The following is a 15,573-nucleotide window of genomic DNA, read 5'->3' as shown; positions in this document are numbered from 1 at the left end:
TAGATAGATAGATAGATAGATAGATGATAGATAGATAAAGATATTGTATCCACTACAACTATATTTAAAAAATTTCAAAGGGTTATTATATTTATAGCCTTGCACTTAATGCAGAGGCTGGCAAACTGAGAAGATGCTTCAGAAGAACCTTCCCTCAACAACTAAAGCACTGCCAAAATTAACCACAAAGAGGAAATATGAGGGAGATCTTTAATAATAAATTTGTTTCAGAAATTATCTATATCTAAATTGCACATAGAATTTTCCTGTTTTCTTTTTATTCAACCTTCAGCAATACTTCCTGGAGTTTTTTTTTTCTATCTGAACTAAGAATAGTAACACTTTACTATGATCTTTGTAGAAATTTGTGACAATTGACTTCTGTTACATAAATGCTGATTTCAGGCTTAGCTGCTTCCTGGATCTCACGATTCACTGATTATCTTATTACTGCAGTTAGTGTAAAAAAAGTACTATAGAAATATTGTGCTTTGATAGCACAGTGTGACATGAAGCAAAGGAACTATTTTATGTAAGACATGGTCATGCATTTCATTTGAATGTGGTTAAGTAACTGGGAACTAAATTAGCCTTATCATTGGAACAGTTGATAATTCCTTGATGAACACGGGGAATATTTTGAGACTCTCAAAATACTGTGACATATAATCAATGTAGTAGGTAAATTAATTGCCCAGTGGGCATCAGCCTTCAGCTGACTATTTTAAGTATGGTGATGTTGGCCATGGGAAGAATTGCTTCTTGCCTTCAAATTGATGTCCTTGACCTGAAGGGGTATCCATTAAGTTCTCAGATGCCAAAAAAAAAAAAAAAAAAAAAAAAAAAAACTTTAGGGTTTTAAAACTACATAACAACAAAATCTTCCCATGTTTAGTGCTGCATTCCTCTTCACATAAAATTATGAAAGAAATTCTATAAAAATAAGCTTCAGTTGAATGGAGAAGATAAAAATTACCTTTACAACTATATAGCAGATTACAGAAAAGTAAAAGACAAAGTATACAGGGATCACTTATCAAAGTGATACAAACTAGAAAAAGTGAGTTAATATCAGTTTGAAGGAACAGGAACAAGTTTATAACTATAAATTTTTTATGAAGCAATTTTGTTACACCTGATTTGTATATAAGTCATGTAAACCGAGTAGAGTCTTTTCCTCCCATGAAACCTGGAGGCTAATTTCGCATAAAGCCTAGAAGAACAGAGTGTTAGGGTGATTTTTGAGATCCCTCTCTGGAAAGTTGTTTCTGTGTTTGTGCTGTGGAAAGATCATTTTCTTCTATCATTCCCAGGCTAAATGACAGGCTCCCCCCACCTTTTTCTAAACCAGCAATGTTGAATAATTCAATTCACCACTAAACTTCATAATGCCATTTCTGCCAAATATATCTAAAGTCACCAGATTTGTCATTGACATTAAGGGTTAATGTCATTAAACTACAACTGTTCATCTCCTCAATTCTAATCACTGAGATATTAATTATATTTTTATGAAAGCTGCCTTTTATATTAGTTAATTCTGAGCTCTCAGTTTATAGATTTTCCCCACCAATACTTTGCAACAATACCAGATGTTTTTAATCACATTATTGTACAGGATAGCCCTCTTGAATATACTGAGGTCATTACCAGAATTTGTAATATTAATTATGATAAAACACAAGAATTATGATAAAAACCTGAAGAATCAATCTATTTTGTCTTATGAAGATACATAAAACATATAGTAGATCTGCATCATTCAGAAACAATGAGAGAAGGCAGCTGGGTATTTTATTAAATGACAGGAAAAAACAATTTTTGATAATAGTTATACTGTAGATAACCCACAAATTATTTTGCTAAACAATGAAATTGTATTTCAAAATGCTTAATATCCTATATTTTGCTTTGTGGCTTTACTAGAATACTATTTTTAGAGAGAACTGAACCTTAATTTACTGTCTCAAAAATTTCTTCCAAATTTGCTATGTTCTGGCCTTTCTTCAAATTATTTTTCTTTAGTGAAATAGTGCTGAGGGCCATTACCAAGTAGGTATTGACGCATCGTAATCCTTGCCAGTGTACCCCATGTTAAATGGACTTGCCTTGGAAATTTGCTGCGACCTTGCTTGTGTGCTTTAGTAAGATGACCCTGCTCAAGGTGATGGAGGGTGGATCCAGGTTTGAGGGAGTATCCTGCAGGTTTGAGGAAGTATCCCGGTCTTTGGGTTTAGGGTGTTCCCGGTTTAAGGCGTTTCCCGGTTTAAGAATATGGGTTTTAGGGAAGTTGAGGTTGAAGATTATTGCTGCTGGGATTAGGGTGTTCCTGCTGCTTGTTCCTGTTGAGTTTGAGATTCAAATGGGATTTGGAAAAAGCCTCGTGGAGTAGGTGAATTGTGCGGGAGACAGAGACTGCCCCTGAACGTATGTAGAGGCCGGTGTGAGTTTGGGAATAAAGAATTGCTGTTTGAATCTACAAAGCTGTGTGGTGGCTCGTGATTCTGTGCCAAGCCGAGACATTGCCACTTGGCATTTGGCAAAATGGAACCTTAATTAAATCTCTATAAACTCACACAAATATGGAATGACTCTTTCTGTCAAGAACATTTAATCCTTTAATTCTTTTCTGGTAAATTCCAGTTGGCCAAGTGGCTTAAATCCATCCTTGTTTCATTCTTCTTTTTTAATATTTACTTTTTAGTTTTAGATGGACACAATATCTTTTATTTTAGATTTATGTGGTACTGAGGGTAGAACCCATTGTCTCACGCATCCCAGGCGAGTGCTCTACCACTAAGCCCCAGCCCCAGCCCCAGTCCCCCTGTTTCATTCTTGAGTTATAGATTAATGATCTGAATTCTACTTCTTATTTATGAAAACAAAACTTTCCCCCAAAGACACTGCTAGGCTGGTCAGATATTTGAGGTCCATATTCTCTTTCCACTTTCTTTATTTTCACAGTACCAGGTACTGTAAGCATAGTTGGTACATTATAAAGAGACAATTGCATTTCTTCTCTACATCATATTTTAGAAACACTCATTTTTGTATTGCAGGTTTATCACCTGTTAGCACAGTCCTAGTGCTATACACAGTGGCAGAAACTTCACCTGAAATACCTACCAGCAGGAATCCTGGGGGGCAAAGATCCTCCCCCTGGCACTGGATGCGGGGCCTGGATGCTATTTAAAAATCCTGCCCTCAGGAAGCTGGGGCAAAACGCCTCCACCCCAATGGCCGGGAAGGATCCTTTTAAGAGATAAAAATTGGCATTAGTCAAAGTCGACTATATAAAAAGTGGTTGATAATTCACTTGAAATAAAACCTAAAATCAACAAAGACATCAAACATTATAAAGAAGCTATGAAATTAAAGAAATGTAATGCATATTTCTTACTCATAAATTTAAAAATAGCTTAGTTTCTTGGAAAGAAAGCTCTTATTACAATTAAACAGGATTTAGAAACTTAGCATCAGAATGATGAGTTAAATTTTTAAATCTACATTTAGAATGGAAAGTCATGCTACAGAATGGCCAGGTAGACACAAATGTCAGTCATTTATATTGTTTAATTGCAGAATTCATGCTCATATGAGTTATAAACATGCAGAAAACAGCCACGATGGAATCTGTGATCTATGCTGTTTCAAAATTAACAGTGTTTTGTTTTAGGTGTATCAGTATTAGTGCCTAAAATGAGAAGCAGTTTTATTCATATGGTAATCACACATGTTTTTGAAACAAGAATAAAACAATCAACATGCACAATTCTTAGTTTGTTTTCTGTTAGAGGTAAGACATCAGAGTTTGCAAAGGTAGAACCGTATGCTTTTTCATTTTTAGGAGGGCTATGTGAGGTGAAAAAAATAGTGAACTGTTTTGAAATTTACCCATAAAATTATATGATGTAACATGGAATAAAAGAATATTAGAGCTAGAAAGAACTTTAGAGATCATCCAATACCCTCATTATACAAATGAACAACTGAGGCCTGGACACGGGAAAGATTATGATATCCTTTGAATATGAGTTAGAAATACTGCATTTTGAAATAATAACATTATCATTTGGCATCTCAATGAGTTGAAAGGTGTTGAAATCACTCAGAAATAAATCAAATATATATGTGATATCAGTGAAAGGACAGCACTGATAATGGATATGGCCAATCTAAGGTACCATCACAATAGGTCCCTAAAAGCAAATTACACTGATGATTGGAAAGCATCTATCTCATCTGGGCCCTCGGAAATGCCCATTGGGCTGAGCACCATCACAGATTGTATGTTGGGGTGAGATTTAGCAAATCCTGGGTTTGTTGAAGACACTACTCTGTTTCTCAACCAAAATTTTCTGCACAAAATAAGTTAGTATTGGAGCATCTTTGAACTTAGGTCAGAACTAAGGGGACCAAGTAGACCACACTCTTTCTTCTATAGAGAAAGTCTTTGATAAAGAAAAGCCAGAATCTGTTGGATTTTCAGAGGTATTTGTATAAAAGGGCAACGTTTGTACATTTTAATATATGGTGACCATATATTATACACTGTATTAATGAAAGCATAGACAGAAAATGACATACTGTAGATGTACATTTCATAGTAAACTGGTCCTATCAGGCAGAGCTAGAAACCCTTCAACATTAAGAGAAGTAGTGAAAGCACCAAGGGGTAGGCCAGAAGGTTCTCTGAGGTAACTTTGAAGAAACAGTGGAACTTAGTTCTCCCTGTGACTGTGTAGAATATTTATCACAGAATACAAAAACTGGTGTGCAGTGTCTCCCATATAAGGCATTTTCCACATTATGATGTTTCATCATTGTCTGGGGAAACCTTATAACCACTGAAGGCTTTTGCTGAGTATCTGATGAAGGTAAGCTTATCATACATTTATATGGCATGCATAAGATTACAATAGAAATGCTATTGTTATAATAGGGAAAATAATTACAAGACATGCAGATTTTAATTATATGCTCTGAAAAAATTTAAAAAATTCCATTTTATCTGATATTTGATTTATTAAAATCAAGTAATTAGGGAGATGGTTTCAAGAATATTATCATAGCTGGGTATAGTGGCACATGCCTGTAATCACAGAGGCTCAGGAGTCTGAGGCAGGAGAATCCCATCCCAATTTCAAGGCCAGCTTTACCAATTCAGCAAGACCCTAGTAACTTAGCAAGACCCCATCTCTAAATAAAAATAAATAAATAAATAAAAATGGGCTGGGGATGTAGCTCTGTAGTAAAGTATCCCTGAGTTCAAAAAAAAAAAAAAAAAAGAAAAAGAAAAAGAAAAAGAAAAAAGAAAGAAAGAAAGAAAGAAAGAAATATTATCATAAAGAAAAAGAATAATTTGGTCATGCCGAACAAAGAAGGAAGGATAAAAATAATCTTAAAGGAAGTTTAAAGAAAAACAACAAAAGTATGTAGAACAGTAACTCCAAATATTGTTAATATGCTACACATTTAGAGATTTTTGTGTTTTTGCTATTTTTGCTAACGTTATCAAAAACTTCCAACTTAGAAAAGATGCCATTATTTTAGCTCCTTGAAAGGAACTAAATACAAACATTATTTTATTGCTATGATTACACTGATTACTGTTTCTGTGGTTGTGACAGCCTGTCATGTTTAATAGCAGCTTTCCCTTCCCTCAACTTGCTGCATCATTCATAATGGCTTTGTTATGCTTCTTTACCATGGCTAGAAAGGTCTTTCATTTATTGTGGTGTGTCTTCCATCAGGAGCTCTCATTTTTTTTTTTTTTTTACAGATGAAAAACAAAACAGAAAAACTGCTGTACAAGAATACATATTCAGCTGAGATATTGTATTATGTGAGAATAATCCCTTGTCATTTTTCTTCTTAAGGTCAGTCATGTCAATAGAAAAAGCATGAAGTACTACAGCTCTAAGTTTTCACAATTCATTTAGGAAAAACTGAAATTCTTTTTGGTTGGAATTTCCTTATCCCTTCATCTGTAAGAAATTAAGCTTAAGGATTTGATGTGAAATAATTTAGGTCTGGTTTTTCCAATTGCTCAAGTTGCTGACCCTCTATGACTGGATTATTATTTTTTAAAAGAATTATGGAATTTATCAATCAATTATATTGAAGCTAAAGAAGAAGCAATATCTATAAAGTTTAGCCAGAGAAATGTCACTTTCGATGGGTATTTTGTTTTTATTTATACTCATTAAGTATTTATTAAGTTGATTTATGAACTCAATACTTGAGTGTCTGGTTTGTTTGTGGTCTTGAGTCCTTCAGTGGTACAGTGGTTCTCAACTTTGGTATTACCTTCATCCTAGAGCATCATAAAATTATGACCTGGAAAAGGCATTACTAGGGTTTAGTACATGGAGGGCTGAAGGTATTGCAAGATGTGATGTACTTGCTGCAAAATGAGAATTCTTTCTCCAAAAGCTAGTAGCACCCACTGAGAAGTATGTACAAGAGTAATGAATGATTTTTAAAAATAGCTGCTATTAATTGGTCACTTAATGAGACTAGGGTGTGAAAAAAAGCAGAAGTTGACAATGTTTGTATTCTGACATCTGACTTGATCAATTAAAGGATTCTGATTACTGAGATATTGTATTTGATAATGAGTTGGCCTTCAGGGTAACCAGCTTCAAATAGTTAAAATATATTTGACATAAACTCTAAGAAACAAAATCCCATTTTGCATTTGTTATTAGAGCAATCTGAAATAAATCTATATTGGAAATTAGGCAACACTAAGAATTCATGTAAAAGATAATAAACTATGACCTCAAACCCTTTGTGCCTCAATTTCCTCATTTGACAAATAAAAATGATAAGTGATCCTACTTCCTGGGGCTGTTTGTGAAGAGAAAGCAAAAGCTAATTATCATAAATACAATCCAACAGTTTTTTTTTTTTTTTTGTAAAGAGAAGCCTCTTTAGGTACGAAATGGAGATAAAAATAGGTGAAATTTTCTAACTCCTTCCCTCCACATATGCACACAAACCCCTAATAGAGGAAATCCCTTCTCTGAAGAAGATATATCAATAATTGAACATGGATGCCAAAAGTTTAATAACAAGGGCAATATCCCCGAAATAGGAATTTCTGAGATATGGCTCCTTCACATTGTTTTTAATTATGTTGCTTTGTTGCAAGTAACAATTATGATCTATGTGTATCCAATGGAAACAATGATTTAATTAGATAAAATTTAGAATTGAAAACTTAAAACATAAACATAGGGCTGGTGTTGTACCTCAGTGGTAGAGCACTTAACTAGCACCCGTGAGACACTGGGCTCAATCCTCAACACCACATAAAAATGTATAAATAAAACAAAGGTGTTGTGTTCATCTACAACTAAAATATATGTAAAATAATCCAATCCTCAAAAAATAAAGGCTGGATGACAATGGGTGGAGGGTGCTAGGGAAGAGTAGAATTACTTTAGGTAGAGGGGAGTAAAGGGAAGGCAGGAGGTATGGGGGTACGAAGAATAGTAGAACTCTCTCTCTCTTCATATATATATATATAACTATTCTACACCATATACAACCAGAAGAATGAGACATTATACTCTATTATATATGATGTATCAAAGTACATTCTGCTGTCATATATAACTAATTAAACTAATTAAAAATTATATATATATATATATATATACATTTATATATACCGAGAGAGAGAGAGAGAGAGAGAGAGAGAGAGAGAGAGAGAGAGACATGTTTGAGGTGCTGTAAGAAGATTAATTTGCTCATTACTATGTTTGGTTCTCCTCTATTATAGATTGTTCAGCTATCAGTTTACTTTATACCAGAGTTTTCAAAATTGGGGTGGTAAGTAGAGCAGTAGAGTACATAGAAGATGAATGGTAGAAAGAAAATACTAGAAATTATACTTTTATTCTTTATCTTATCCTTTAGCATTGTTTTTTGTGTATTTTTGTATATATATGTATATATACTATATATATATATATATATTATCAATAATAGTTCTTACAAATAAATTATAACTAAAATGTAATCACAATACCTCCTGAGAAGGGTGCTCAAACATTTTTTATTGTTAGAGGTATGTAATGAGACAATTTTGGAGATGACTTGTTCAACCAATAAAACAGTGACAAAAAAAAAGGCTAAAAAATGGATAAAGTAAACAATTTATTACAAGGACTTGAACAATTAGAGCAAGGCCTTGATTTTACCTATTCCAGGACAGGGATCCTAGAAGACCACCTTGCTCCTTACATAGTAGTTCTCAATCTTGGATATATATTAGAAAATATATAATAAAGGACAAGTGAGCAAAGAGAACATGGAACATCCATCTCTTCAACTCTTAAAATGAATTCTTCATCAACTAGATTATGAAAAGCAAGAATGATCTAATCAGATGTCAAAAGAAGGGCCACAAAAAAACCTTGGAAATAGTATTAAAAGTTAAGAATTCCATTTGTATCATAACACATCTGGCCATACATATTTAGCATTTTATGTATGATCTGCCTGTATATAGTATAGTCATTATTTTAAATCAAGTTTTGAAATAAATTGAACTTAAAATCAGACTGTAAATTTTAAAATTTTATACTATTAACATGAGATTATTTCAAAAAATTTTCATTCTTTTATATTTTACGTTTTATATTAAACACAAAATGCAACAAATTCAATAAAGTAGTACATACATATGACTTATACATAAATATCTATGTAGCAGACAAATTTGACTCAAAAATATTTACTGATGGGAGTGTGACCCAAGACTTGGAGAGCTAAACACTAAATCTAAATGCATTCAGAGGAGAGATCCCTTCTCTATTTTTTTTTTCATATCTCTGGTTGTATAAAAAGTATATTCACACCAATTTGTGTCTTCATATGTGTACTTTGGATAATAATGTCCATTACATTCCACCATCCACCATCATTTTTAACCCCATACCCCTCCCTTCCCCTCCCACTCTTCTGCCTTATCTAGAGTTTGTCTATTACTCCCATGCTCCCTTCCCCCATTCCACTATGAATCAGCCTCGTTATATCAGAGAAAAAAATTTGGCATTTGGTTTTTTGGAATTGGCTAACTTCACTTAGCATTACCTTCTCTAATTCCATCCATTTACCTGCAAGTGCCATGATTTTATTCTCTTTTATTGCTGAGTAATATTCCATTGTGTATATATGTCACATTTTTTTTATCCATTCATCTATTGAAGGGCATTTAGGTTGATTCCATAGTTTAGCTATTGTGAATTGTGCTGCTATAAACATTGATGTGGCATGTCTCTGTAGTATGCTTTTTAAAAGTCCTTTGAGTATAGACTGAGGAGAGGGATAGCTGGGTCAAATTGTGGTTCCATTCCCAATTTTCCAAGAAATCTCCATACTGCTTTCCATATTGGCTACATCAATTTGGAGTCCCACCAGCAATGTATGAGTGTGCCTTTTTCCCCACATCCTCGCCAACAATTATTGTTATTTGTATTCATAATACCTGCCATTCTGACTGGAGTGAGATGAAATCTTGGAGTAGTTTTTATTTGCATTTCTCTAATTGCTAGCGATGATGAACATTTTTTTCATATATTTGTTGATTGATTGTATATCTTCTTCTGAGAAGTGTCTGTTCAGGTCCTTGGTCCATTTATTGATTGGGTTAATTATTTGGTTTTTTTTTTTTTGAGTTCTATATATACCTTAGAGATTAGTGCTGTATCTGATGTATGAGGGTAAAGATTTGCTCCCAAGATGTAGGCTGAAAGATCCCTTCTTCATCCTCAAGTACACAGCATTGAGTTCTGGAATCTACACACAGAAGCCATTCTGAAACTGTTTTGCATTAGCCATGGTGCTTCGGAGAAGCAGAACTGCATAGTGCAAAGATAAAATAGTTTGTTTGACCAAACGCCGCACACAGGGCTGCTCTCCTTGAGGACTCATTACTCCTGAACCTTGAAGGATTCTCTACCAAGACACTTTCATTTGCCCTTTCTTTGTCAAACATGGGCTTTCCTCATTCTTCATGTAACTGAGGTTTTCAACATGTCTCTCACTTCTATTTCTCGGTTACAATAATTTTTAGCATCATATGTTCTCTCCTACACTAACAGAAATAAAGAAAGGAAACCACAAACCCATTAAGTTTGAGCTATTGCTACTTAGTTTTCTGTGATGGTTGATGAGATGGAATAATCACTAAGTTTACATCACCAAAAAGAAAGACCCACAAAAATAAGAATAGCCATTTTAAGGTAAAGCCTAGGAAGAGTGCATCTAGTACTCCATGGAGATTTATTTTGGCTCTCTTTAGTGAGTAGCATGTATGTTAGAAAAGATTAAGCTGCTTGACCTGTATAGAAAATATTACTGTCTCATTGTGATTTGCTCTAGGCCAGCAGGGAGTCCAACTTTATCTCCCTAACAGGGATCATATCACTATGATCAAAAGATGTACAGAGTGAGTTTCCAATAAATACAAATTGAATAAGTGAAGATATATATATATATCCTCCAAAATCATATATACATATTCATGTGTGTATATATATATATATATATATATATGATCATATATATATGATTAAATGTATTATATAAGTATATTATAATTGGTCACTTTATTTAATTGTATATATGCATATATAATTAAATAAAAATAATATAATTTATATATAATTAAACTAAGTTTAAAAATATATAATTGAATAAAATGTGACCAATTCTTTTGTAGGCTGCTATCTTGCTGGAATTTAAGGAAGTACTCACCCAATTGCTTCCTAGGCCAATAGTTACCTTCTTTGGCTTGAAAAACAGCCATTTTTTATTGAATGTGAAAACTTAACTATGAATAACTCATTCATTCATTCATATTTTTATTCATTCATTGACTTATTCATTTATTCAGTAAATGTTTATTGAAACATTTTTCTTTACTTATGACATACATGTATCATACCAAAAAAATAGGAAATCAAATAATTTTTGATGTGACCATTTTTTCAGGAAAGGCAAAGATATACTCTAGAATGTTGTCCATTTCATAAATTCTTATAAATAGAAATACCCCTACAATTAATTTAGTGTCTTATTCTTTACTTTCCTAATTAACCTTAGTCCAGATTCTTCAGCACCAAATACAATTAAAGATCTTGTGAATTTAATTGTTTTGCTTTTGACTTCTTTAATACTTCATGTCACTGCAATATGAATTTTATAGATTTCTCATCCAATTATTGTTCAATAGGTCATAATGAAAGTATTGAAGCAAAAAGTGCAGTTTCATGGCTAGATTTTTATGAGTTGTTTCTTCAGTGCCTTTAAAATAAATTTTTAGCTTTTCCTGAATAATGTTTATAATTTAACATTTGTAGAATATATATAAAATGATAGGTGCTATTTTCAAAAGTCAAAGCATTAACAAGGAGAATCAAAATTTTTAAGTTGATTAAGAAGCTTATTCTGAAAAATAAGTTTTAATATACATTTAGAATAGTTTTTTGATTTTTAAAAGTGAATATTTTAAATGCTTAAATTTCCTCCCTTGTAAGATTATGGAATTGCACTAAAACTTCCCTAAATTTCCTTTAAGCTCTAAAGGTCATGATTTTTGTTCAATTTGCTTTTTGAATTAAGCGTATATTTTCCCCACATAGGGATTATGTCCAGTAGTTTAACTATGTTCATATTCAGTGGGATATAAAAAACTAATTACCAAATAATGTCCTAAATAAATATGAGATCTACTAATGGAAATGCCATCCCTAACTGATTCATCTTAGACAGATAGGAGCTAATAATAAGAAACATATTGGTTTGCTATGAATTTCATGTGTATTAGTGTATTAGTGGCAACAGTAATTGTTCAATAAGATAAAGGAATATATTTTTTCTTCTTTTTCTTTCTCCTTAATTTCATAAACTGGTCCTGCCATTCCATGTCTCCATGCCTCTGTCATATTCCCTTTTTCTAGAAGACCCTTTGGTCTTGGCTGACATTAACTCCTGCATCAAAATGTGACTGACATCCCTAGGGAGAATTCTCTCTGCTCCCTCCTGTGTGCCTCCATATCACCTTAGATACTATAGTAGAGATACAATAGAGATCCCAGATACAGTATTTATTTTTCAATTTAATGGCACCAAATTCAAATGTGTTTTCGGGCCTGCCAGATACAATAAATACGAAGTTGGTGACATGCATTCAGTTGAGCTGAAGGGTAAAACTTCTGACTGAAGACAGTGAATGCAAATGTTTTTAAAACATAGAAATCAAATAATGCACACCTCTTGGGCAACTTTAGCTTGTAGGCCTGGCTGGTGATTCTGGTGTGTACACTCTCTTTCCCACCAGGCTATGAACCCTGGAGAACAGGGAGGAATTGCATGTGTCTGAGTCTTCTTTTCATGCTCAAGCATAGAGCTTGTGCACGGTAGGAGCTCAATGCAATATTTATCAAGTTGAATTAATATTATCTTTATACAAATACCTCAAAGGCAGTTTGACTTTGTACAAATAACAGACTGAGCTTTCAAAACCATGTATACTCTGGTAATACAAATATCCTCCAAAATGTGTGTATAATTATTAAAATTCCTTAAGATTTATGACTTCCTACTTTGAACACTTATGAAGAGCCAATGTTAAGGAAACAAGGACAGGATAAAAATTTAAAGTTCTTTTATCTAAGAAGTAAAAAGGAGGTGAATTGAACTTAAAAAGCATGTCCTTCTAACTGAGCCACCATGCAAGCCACTTTGTTCAATGGAATCCTTCCTACCCATGTTCTTTTCTAGGTTTACACTTTTAAACTATATGTTCCTTAAAAAGTACTTTTACACTTCAGGTGCCAAGAGTCAGCTAAGGAGTTGTTAAGCAGCATTTATCAACATGTTTGAGCACTAGACCTATTTAGCTTCATAGCCAACACTGGCTAGGTACTTAATATTTATGAACTGTGGGTATATCTGCCAGGTTTGCACATTCAGCACACAGCAAAAAGAGGTCAAGATGCAGGCTGCATTGGCCTCCTTGTAACTTTTCAAAGGTGCCTACAGACCAGACTGGTCATTTATTGCTCCTATGTATCCTAATGTTATGTTGCATTGTTGCTCTCAAGTATACAAAGTTTAAAAGATAATGTTCTGAATTTAATTTTACTCAGATATAACAACATCTTAGGTTGCACTATCTACAAGCAAATGTGTTAATATATACCAACATTTCTAATATAAGACTGAAAGATTCAGATTCCTTTCAAAGTGTTACTAGCTTTTCAGGTCAGAATGGCACTCATCTGTATAGTTTAATTATTACCATACTGAACATTTGATTAATCTTTAAAAGTATGAGGCAACACAATCTTAAATATAATAGAGAACCATCCACAGAGAATGCAACTAAGCTACTCCTTACTGTGACTTTACAGTTACTCTGACATGATAAATGTGTGACTGGGGTTGTCACGAGGGTGGTAATATTGGTGGTGTGGTGGCAGCAAGGACAAGACAAGTCCACTCTTCAGGTCAAAAAATCTCTGCTAAAGGAAAGCATGAGGAATTTGTTCCTGCACTCTCACCTGCATCTATGCAAGGCGTATATACTTTAGTGGACACCTCTCTGAGTCCTTCCACTTCAGATTATGTTATTGCTTATTTAAACAATTTGAAAATGTCCGTTATTTGGAACTAGGTTGAGGAGAACCCCAAACATAAGAACATAAAAATCTTTCACTTTTTTTCTCCAAACATACTAGAAGATTCATTGTTATTTGAATATGTCGCTCACAGCATCTAGCACAAAGTAAGAATATCCCATCTTTTTCTGACTTATTCTAAATATCCCTTTCAAATGCCATCTCTTCTAAGAGGCTCTCAGTTTTGCCACTTGGAATCATTTCCCCCTGCAATAAAGCTACAGTGGGAAGAACACGGATTCTGAAGGCAACGGGATTTAGCTTCAAAGCCTGCTGCATGACCTTGCACAGTCATTTAAACTCCCTGAGCCTCAGTTTCCATCTTGGTAATGTGTTGAAAATTGTACATTTAAGTAATTCAGGACAATTATTTAAGATAGTGTTTATAAATTTCCTGGTACAAAACGGTCACACAAGTAAGGCCTCATTACCTGCCTTTCTTAACTCTTTCTTTTCCCTCTTTCATTTGGAAGTAATACAGTTTTCATTGTAGTGTGCTTATTTCTGTTCATGACTAGTCTTACTGTATATTCTTTGAAAATACTTCTAATTTTTGTATTTATAACAGAAGCTGGCATTGCATATTGCTTATAGGCATCAATTGCACAGATTACTTTTAAAAATGGGAATTATAAAGTGTGTCCATGTTTTCTTTATTTGTGACAACGTTACTGATGGTTTGATGTCAACTTCTAAAGGTGAAATGAGAAATTCATGCAACTGGCTTAGGGAGTTAGACAAAATATTATTACACTCCTAAAATGTTGACATGTCAAGCCACACAAGCAGCTCACGTGTTCTTTCATTCCCAGGTAGATGGACATAAGGGACATAATCACACAGGGGGGCTTTAACACATATACTTACTCTCCTGCGTCTCTGTGAGCTTTTTCATACGTGTCTTCCCATTTATGGGATTGAAGGAACAGAGGGAGAGAACATTTTGAAATCGGAGCTAGCAGGTCTCTTAGCATGAAAGAAAAAAATGAGGCACAGAGCTAAAAATGCTATTCTGTGAAGGGAGAAACTGACTCAGCCCTCATTCCCTGTGGGCCTAACTATTCAGATGTATCTGCTATCCCACGCCAAATATAGCCTTCAAGAAAAGCAATAATGGTGTGTTGGGCTGTATTTTAAAATAAGATCATAAATGTGAAATGGGCTTGAAAAGAATAAGGTGTTACACAGTTTAATGCATTTTTAACTTTTTATTGAAGCTATTCCGTTTTTTAAACTTGATACCATTGAGGCCTATATTAATTTAACTTTCAGATATGATCTGAGGCAACACTCATTCCTGATAATAAAGGAGAAAATGGAAACAGACAGAAAGAGGCCTGATTTTTATTCTTCTTAAGCTACCTTAACCGGGCATGTCGAGACTGCCTGAAATAATATCTCCACTCACCATCTCCCAGCCTCTTGCTGTGTCTCCATTTTCAACTTTGCTTGCCATTAGGCTATCCTTGAAAGGACATTAGAGTGATTTCAGAATGAGAGTCCAAGTATATCCTGTTCCATGAGAATATTGTTAAAGGAGGTCCAGGGATTTTATGGAGAAAAAAAAAATTGAGAAAAAAGGAGCTAGCAAGTATTGTTTCCGGTTGAAAATGTCCCTACTGATGTATTCTTCAGAGCTGTCCCAAGACAATTTCAGACTCTGTATCATTAGATGACTGGTTCACTTAACTTACATGCTTTTTATTACATTTTAAACATTGGCTTGGATGTAAATTTGGGTAGTTTTCTGAAATGTTCTGCTAGGAGTTGTGAATGATTATAGCTCCTTGGAAATAGTGACAGAGTGAGAGAAACGGCAGCTTCTGGCATGATCTACGTGGAGAGGAAAACACTTGGAAGCACTTTGCCTGCATTT

The 15,573-nt window shown here is 33.9% G+C and overlaps 1 protein-coding gene across 1 annotated transcript in view; it reads right to left on the bottom strand.

The window, feature by feature from the left end:
• The window catches only part of Epha6 (EPH receptor A6), an 808,761-nt gene that overhangs the window by 139,995 nt on the left and 653,193 nt on the right, over positions 1-15,573 (bottom strand). The window contains exon 12 of the mRNA XM_077794332.1: positions 3,127-3,252. Within this exon, the coding sequence (XP_077650458.1) occupies positions 3,127-3,252 (126 nt within the window). The remainder of the gene's footprint in view (positions 1-3,126; positions 3,253-15,573) is intronic.

The sequence above is a fragment of the Urocitellus parryii genome, chromosome 2 (assembly GCF_045843805.1).
Source record: "Urocitellus parryii isolate mUroPar1 chromosome 2, mUroPar1.hap1, whole genome shotgun sequence".
In the NCBI taxonomy this organism is placed as follows: Eukaryota; Metazoa; Chordata; class Mammalia; order Rodentia; family Sciuridae; genus Urocitellus; species Urocitellus parryii.
The sequence above is the reverse complement of the archived record's forward strand: the minus strand, read 5'-3'. Positions and strand labels throughout refer to the sequence as shown.